The sequence below is a fragment of the Pediculus humanus genome, genomic scaffold, assembly GCF_000006295.1.
Source record: "Pediculus humanus corporis 1103172108299 genomic scaffold, whole genome shotgun sequence".
In the NCBI taxonomy this organism is placed as follows: domain Eukaryota; kingdom Metazoa; phylum Arthropoda; class Insecta; order Psocodea; family Pediculidae; genus Pediculus; species Pediculus humanus.
Window position 1 is genome coordinate 133,776 of NW_002987868.1, and position 8,854 is coordinate 142,629.

The 8,854-nt window shown below is 26.6% G+C and overlaps 1 protein-coding gene across 1 annotated transcript in view; it reads left to right on the forward strand.

Annotated features, from left to right (window-relative positions):
* Positions 1-8,311: 8,311 nt before the first annotated feature.
* The window catches only part of Phum_PHUM565860 (uncharacterized protein), a gene marked incomplete at both ends in the record, with an annotated part of 2,340 nt that continues 1,797 nt past the window's right edge, over positions 8,312-8,854 (forward strand). The window contains one exon of the mRNA XM_002431994.1: positions 8,312-8,344. Within this exon, the coding sequence (XP_002432039.1) occupies positions 8,312-8,344 (33 nt within the window). The remainder of the gene's footprint in view (positions 8,345-8,854) is intronic.

Here is an 8,854-nt window from a genome sequence, read left to right on the forward strand (position 1 = left end):
CGCCACGATAAAAAAATTTCTTTCTTTCTTTCTTTTTCTATTTTTTTCTATTTTTTTTTTTTTTTTTTTTTTTTTTTTTGCGTCGGGAAACACATATTTGATCACGAATCAAAAAAAAATTTTTTTTTTTTTCGAGTCATTAATTCCCTTTTCTTCCTACACTTTTCTTTCTTTTTTCTTTTTCTTTTCGATATCGATGATGATGATGATGATGATGAATCAGGGTTAAAGATTAAAAAAAAAGGAAAACCACCGACCGGGAATTAATTTTCAATCATTTTTTTTTTGTAATTTTTTCGTAATTTTGTGAAAATCTGATGAACGATAAAAAAAAAAAAAGAAATCAGTCAGTCAGTCAGTCAATCAATCAATCAATCAATCATTTTTTATTCTTTTTTTTTTACTTTCTTACGCCGACACGAAAACACACGCGCGCTCTCCTTTCTTTACCTCCATGTTGTTTCAAAACATTTTACGACTTTTTTTTTTAATTTCTATGACGTCATTGTTTTGAACCATTCGAATCACCTGTACTGGAACACATACTTTGTCACGAAATTTATTTTAACGCACGCACACGCACACGCACACGCACACCGTCGATTAGATGCATTTAAAAGGTTTATCACCATTCTTAAAGCAAAAAAATTTGGCGGGAAAAATTTTAAAAATTTAAATTTATAACGAACGAAAGAACGTTTTGAACGAGCCTCCGCCCCCCGCCTCATTTAAAACTTTAACGACTTTTTCCTTCGCATTTTTTTAAATGAAGAATTTCGATAATTAATTATCGAGTGAAGCGTATCGATGAATCGATCGATCAATCGATTAATAAAAATCAATCTTATACGAACAAAAAAAAAAAAAACATGTTTACCTTTTTTTTCCCTTTCTCCCTACGTATTTTTTTTGTATTCAACTTACATGGCAAAAAATATAGATCCCGGCGGGATCCCGAGTCCGGTGGGAGGAGGGGATTGGGTGGGGGGATTGTGGGGGGGGAGTATCGACGTGGAATAAAACACGTATCACGCCAAAAAAAAAAAGAAATTATCACGAAAAACGACGACTTCACAGATTTTTCGTCTTTCGTTTTTTTTTCTTCTTCTACAGGATTTTTAAACTTTCTCTCTCTCTCTCTCTCTCTCTTACTCTCTCCTTTCTCTCTCTCTCTCTTTCTCTTTTTATACGCGTCAAACGGTGACGAAAAAAATTTTTTTATTTTATTTTTTTTAATGCATTTTCGTTAAATAAAAAAATTTAAAAAAAAAAAAAAAAATTGGCATCAATTCCCTACGAATAAGTGAGAGAGAGAGAGAGAAATTAATTACGTTCGAATATTATTTATATATATATGTATAAATTTTTATAAATAAATCAATATGATATATGTAAATATAATAATAATAATAATAATAATAATAATAATAATAATTTAGATTCCCTTCATTTTTTTTTTTGTGGCAATGTAAATAATTTTTTTAAAATTTTATTTGACGTTTTATTATTATTCCCCATGTTTTCGAAAACATCAAAAAAAAAAAAAAAATAAAAAAAAAAGTTGAACGCACGAAGAGGGAAGTTAAATCCACGCGTGTTTTCCTCCCAACCTCGCAATAATAATAATAATAATAAAACACGTTCGAAATTTAAAATAAAAATAAAAAAATCATTACTACATAACATCTGCATAATATTAAATTTTTTTTTTTTTTTATGTAAAAAATGTAAATTAATTTTAAAAAGAAAAAATCTTTTCCGTTATTTAAATTTTTCACTAATCGATTATGATAAAAAATAATAATGATAATGATGATGATGATGACGCAAAAAAAGGTATAAAAAAAAAAACGTAATGATGATGATGATACTAATAATAAACAGGGGCGAAAAATCACGAAAATCAAAGCGCGCAAAAGGTTTTAAATTTATTATCGACTTCACGTGACCCCTTATCAATCGACCTATTTTTAAAAAAAATTTTCATTTAACGTTTTTCACCGAATGAAAATTGTGGGGGGGGGGGGGTTGGTAAGAGATAAACGTTTACTCTCATTTTTCAAATCAAAACGATTTTATCCTCTATGATTTAATTATTATTATTTTTTATTTATTATTCTATTACTTGTTATTTTTAAAATGATGTAAACAAAACCATTTATTTACTCTATGAAATATTTTATTATGAAAAAAAAAAAAAAAAAAATTTCCCGGGAATTTCAAAACAAAAAAAAAAAAAAATTTTTTTCGTCCTTCTTCTTCTTTTACTTCATTCCCCCCTGTGTTTATTTAAATGTTTTCCGTTTTTTATTATTATTATTATTCGTTTCGACAACCGGATCAAAAAAAAAAAAACCCTGTTTGTCGTTGTCGTCGTCGTCGTACGTTTGTTTTTTTATTTTTTATTTTTCAATTTACGAAACGTTATGAAAAGAAAAAAAAAACTCGGAAGACTTAAATAAATTGGAATGAATTCAAAAAAAAAAAAAAAAAAAAAAAGTTCGAATCTTAAACATTAAAAACGTCCGTGTTGTTAAAAAAAAATATATATATATATATATATATATAATCTTTTATCTCTCTCTAGTCTGACGTCATTTAAAACAATTTTAATCTTACACGTTAATACCGTCAAGGAGATTCGAGAAAAAAAAAAAAAAAAAAACTTTCACGTTCGAAAAAATCTTTTTTTAGAAATCACTTCACAATTTTTTTTCTTTCTCTCTCTCTCTCTCTCTTTCTTTCTTTCTTTTATTTTCTTTTTCTTTCTTTCTTTTTACTTTCGATCGATAATTAAAGAAAAAAATTCAATGTCGGCATAACGTTAATATTATTATTATTATTATCAATTAATAATTTTTAATGAAAAAAAAAAAAAAAATTACAAACGTTCGCACTTGTCGTTCTACGACATATTAAACATGACGAAATCAATCGATCAAATCGAAAATTTTTTTCTTTTTCTTTTTCCTTCTAGAAAAATTTTTTCTTTTATGTACGATAATTTTTCTCTTATTTTCTCTAGAACACGTTATCGAAAGATGAAAAAGAAAAAAGAAAAGAAAAAAGAAAAGAAAAAGATGGAATCGTTCGTAGTAGAATTTGAATAATGATTTTTTTTTTCACTCATTTTTTTTTTTTTTTTTTTGAAATTAACCGTCAATCGCAGCCTTCTGTGATTTATTATTATTATTATTATTATTATTATTATTATTATTATTATTATTATTATTATTATTATTATTATTATTATTATTATTATTCAAAATTCGAAATTCATTCAAACAAAAGAACAAAAAAATAAAATGATATGTCAAAATCATAAAAAAAAAGGAAAACCAATAAACACTCGCACTCACAAAAAAAAAATTTTTTTACATGCATGTGTGTGTGTGGGGGGGGAGGTTTGCTGTTATCAAAAATAATATTTCCTTTTTTTTAAATTCACGACGAGGACAAATAAATGAGCAGACGACAAAATATATTTATTAACGGTAGCAAAAATTTTCATATTCACGATCTCCCCCCACGACCGCGATTTAAAAAAATTGTTTATGAAAAAAAGCTTAAAACGTTACAATTGCGCAATTATTCATCGTTTTTGCTATGGTTATTATTCGACACGGACGAAAAAAAACAATATATATATTATTAATAGCAAAATAAATTAATTAACGTGCTGAAAAAAAAAAAAAAAAACAAAAAAAAAAATGAACGAATTTACGCCATTGTGAAACACCTCAATTTTATAATCGTTATTATTATTATTATTATTATTTTCGTCAGGTAATAACAGGTAAATTACATGCCAGTTTTTTTAACGGATGAATTATATGAACAACAACAACAACAACAAACAATCGGACATGTATATTTAATACGCACGGACAAACAAACGGACAAATTTTAAAAATTTTCCATTTGATACCACCACCTAATGACGTCATCAAAGGTGATGTAAAACAATAACGTAGAGCAAACGTTTTTCTTTCTTTCCTTCTCTTTTTTTTGCGTTCGATAGAAACGAATAAAGATTATAAAAATTAAATAAATAAATGATTAATGATTAATAATAAATAAATAAATAATGTAAACTAATTTGTTATTAAAAAAAAAAAAAATAAGAAAAAATTAGAAAAAAAAAAAAAAACAAGCAGACGATATTATATTTACGTGAAATATGGCGAAAACAAATTTTTTTTTTTTCTTCTTTTTCATTTTTTCTTTCTAACGTTTTATTTATAGAGTTTAAATTGGCAGGAGGATATAAACAAACAAGCAAACAAACAAACAAACAAACAAAAAATTTTTTTTTTAAAAAAAGTTCCTCTCTCTCTCTCTCTTTCTCTCTCTCTCTTTCTCTCTCTCTCTCTCTTTCTCTCTCTCTCTTTCTCTCTCTCTTTCTCTTTCTCTCTCTCTCTCTTTCTCTCTCTCTCTTTCTCTCTCTCTCTCACTTTTCGTTTTCACCTTTCATTAAATAAGGTTTTTTTTCCCCCTTTTCGCGCGCGCAAATAATTCCCAGCAAAAAATTGAAAAAAAAAAGTATTATTATTATTAAATAAGTAATTTTTTTTTTTTTTTTTCAATTTTTTTGCTACGGTTAATTTTTTTCATTTTTTGTTTCATTCCCCCGACATAATTAGTTTTTATTTTTATTTATTTATTTGGGTTTGGGAATTCGTTTCGGGAACAAAAAAAAAAAAAATTTTTTTTTTGTTTTTTGCTAGCGTTTAAGAAGCTCATTGAACTTTTGCGTGAAAGCAAAACGTAAATTGAGAAAAATTTATTTTTATTATTATTATTATTATATCTTTTTTTTTTGGATAAGGTTAAGAAATTTTTTTTTTCTTTATTATTAAATCTCAAGCCTAAAAGGATTTCGATCGAATTTTTCCCTCCCCCTCCCTCCATAGTGAAAATAATAACAAAATGGAGGCGTTCACTCATTAAACGATTAAGAAAATTTAAAAAAAAGAAAATCGTAATTAACGGAAATCGACGACGACGACGACAAAAAAGGAAATTTTTTTTTTTCCATTTCTCACCCCCGCCCCCCGTTTTTCCTCATCTCCTTCTTCTTTCCGCCCCCTTCCCTCTCTTCATCCTTTCATTTGATTTGTAACTTTTTCCGTTTTTTTTCCATCAATTTCTTTTTTTCCTTTTTTTTTTTTTTTGTTTTCCTTTTCCGTTTTTCCTTTTTTCCGACCTTTTTTTTTCCTTCTAAACGTTTCAACATCGTTTTATATTTTTATATATATATATATTTGACATAGAAATTTTTTCCTTTTTTTTTTTCTTGTTTTGATTTTTTTTTTTTTTAACATTCGTCGGCGCGTTATTGCACACGTTTTCCATTTTCCATTTTTTCTTTTTTTTTTATTAATTTAAAATTTTCTTTTTTTTTCTTAAACTTTTTTCACTTCTTGTTCAACAAAATTTTTTCATACAGGAAAACTTTTTTTAACTTCTCTCCTCCTCCTCCTTCCTTCTCCTCTCCTCTCCTCCTCGTAATAAAAAAAAATTTATATTCTTCTCGGAAAAAAAAAAAACGAAAAAAATTGAATTTTTCTTTAAATATTTCCGCCATGTTTTTTTTTTTTTTTTTTTTTTAGATTTCTCGTTGTAAAATCCATTTTCCTTTTTTTTCTTCTGCTTCATTTGGTTTATGACAAATCATTGAAAATGGCATTTTCATTTTCTTTTTACGGTTAAAAATCAATTTATTTTCCAATGTAACGTTTTTTTCATTTTTTCGTTCAGAAATAATAATAATAATAATAATTTTTTGACATTTAATTACATTTAATTTTCCAACGGTTTTTCTAATATATATATAAACTTATTTAACCCCACCCTCGCCCCACCCCCCGGTTTGCAATCATACGAGTATATAAAGTTTAACGTTTTTTACGTTTAAATTAATAGACTTTAACAAAACGAGTGAAATAATGATGATGATGATGATAAAAACGGTACTAAACGACCGTGTTACGAGTTTTTATATTATTCAATTTAAGTATATGTCCTTTTCGAAATACCTTAAAATCTTTTTTTTTTTTTATACTAGAAAGGAAAAAAAGGAAAAAAAGGAAAGGAAAGGAAAATGTTTTTTTTTTAAATGTCAGGGAACGAATAACCCTTCCCCCTTTCACCCCTCTCTCTCTCTTTTTTTCTCTCACTCTTTCTCTCTCTGCACTACATGATCTTTTTTTTTTTTTTTTATTTCTTTTTTTTTTCCTTTTTTTCCTTTTTTTCAACGTTCGAAACCTTTACCAAATGATAAATAAGGATTTATAAAAAAAAAAAAAAATTTTCCTCTTTTTTCTTCTGCTGTTGCTGCTGGTAGAAAAAAATAAAAAAATTTTGTCGAATTTATTTCCCTTTTTTTTTTTTTTTTACTTATTGATTTTCATTCAATCAATTTCTTATTAATTTTACCATCACCACCACCGCCATCATCATCATTATCATCAACATCGTTATCATCGTCGTCATTGTTCTTATCATCGTTATTGTCGTCATCGTTATCGACTCATTTTTAAAAAAAAAAAAAAATTAATAACCGACTCGAATCATTTATTATTATCATCAAAAACGTTTCCCTTTTATCAATTTATTGATAAAACGACGACGTTTCTTCCTCGTCGAAAAATTTTTTTTTATTTTTAAAACAAAAAATTGCGTCACAACATTGACGTCACGTATTTTTTTTTTTAATAATAATAATAATATTAATAAATTTTCGATAAAGATTAAAAATTTCGAAATTTGTAAATGCGTCAACGATATGCGAATCTTCACGTTTGAAGGGGCGGCGGTGTAATGACGCCGACGACGTTTATTGTTACGAGATGGCGGTGATGGTTCATGGTATTTGTTGGGGGGAACGGGGAGAACGGGGGGAGGCGAAGGAAAAAAAATGGGTTGATTGACATCAAACGACAAAACGACACCGACGACATAACAAAAAAAAAAAAAAAAAAAATAATAATAATAATAATAATAATAATAATAATATTAATATTTATGATATTATCGAGAAAAATAAAAAAAAAATTATTATAACAAATTTTCTCACCTTTCTCTCTTTTTCTTTGTCTCTCTCTCTCTCTTTCTTTCTCTCTTTTTCTCTGTCTCTCTCTCTCTCTTTCTTTCTCTCTTTGTCTCTGTCTCTCTCTCTCTCTCTTTCTTTCTCTCTCTTTCTCTCTCTCTCTCTCATATCCAAATAATTAAAAATAATTAAGTTTGATTTTTTTTTAAATCCTATAAAAAATTTATTATTAATTAATTAAAACGGTTTTTTTTTTCGTATTTTCACCTGTTAAATAATAAAACGAATTTTTATGTTTTATTAATTCGTTCCCTACCTTCTCCTTCCTCCTACTCCTCCCCTCCATCCTCCCCCTCGTTCGAATAATAATAAAACCAATCAATAACATTACGTCGATATAAAAAAAAATATTAATAATAATTAATGTTATTAATTAGTAAATAATAAAATTTATAATTATATGCAAAATTATTTATAAATATTTTCGTAATTCGTTTATTTACATTTTCATTTTTTCCATCATCATCATCATCGTCATCATTATCATTAAAATCGTAATCGGCTGGAAATTTATTGGGGAAAGGGGGGGGGTGAATTCATTTATCAACATATGATTTTGAGTTTTTTTTTTTTCTACTGTGTATTAAATTTCTACCTTTTCAATTTTTCATTTTTAATTTTCACGATTTCCCATCCTCCCCTCTCCGCCCACTCGTTCCCCCTTTTTTTTTTCCAAATTGCGTGAATTTCGAACTTTACGTTTCGAGGTCAGGTGTAAGTAAAAAGGTTAAAAAACAAAAGACAAAAATAAAAATAAAAAATATGACGCATGAAATATTTTTTTTTTCCAGCAACAGCAGACGACTATACGATTGTAATTCCTTTTTTTTGTGCTTTTCCATAAATATAAATTTTTTAAATGATAATAAATTCCCACGACGTGTGTGTGTGTGTCGTCGTCGTCGTCGGGAAACAAAAAAAATTTAACGGAAAATTTTTAATTTTCTTTAAACCATGGAACAAACGACGAAACCGAAAAAAAAAAAATTCTCGCGACGTTTTTTTCTTTTTTATGTCGCTGTCGTCGTCAAACGTCGTTCCTTCTCTCCCCCTACCCCCACCCCCCTCATGCTACGTAATCATCATTATTACTATTATTATTAATATTCCTCTCTAATAAAATCACTCGTAATTTACGATATTTTATTTTCAACCGTATAAAAAAACATATTAAAAAAAAAAAGAAAAAAAAATTTCAAAATGGTGGAAAATATTAATAAAAAAACGGAAAAGGTTGACGACCTAAATATTTAATAACATTAATAAATAAATAATTAAAACATTAAAAAGCGCGCGCGCTTTAAATTTCAATCTTATACTTTAAATTATTTACTTTATTTTTGTTTGTTAAACGAAACTATAATTATTATCATTATTATTATCATTATTATTATTTAATGATTCTTTTGAACTTTTGAAAAATTTCCAAAAAAAAAAAAAAAAAAAAAAAATTTGATTCCATTTTTTATAATATTAATTATTTAAACTAAATAAAATATATATATTTATTATATTTCAAAGAAAAATTTAAAATTTTTCTTTATCCCCCTTCCTCCTATTCCCTCTTCCTCCCCCTAATTTTCTTTTTCGCCGAATTTCTCCCGAAAAATACGCTGCCTGCTACCTTTTTTTATATCAAATTTCTCTAATTTTATTTTCATTTTAAATTTAATAATAAAAATTTGTTTTCCTTTTTTCCTTTTTCTCTCCTACCACGAATTCTATTCATTCCAGTCAATCAAT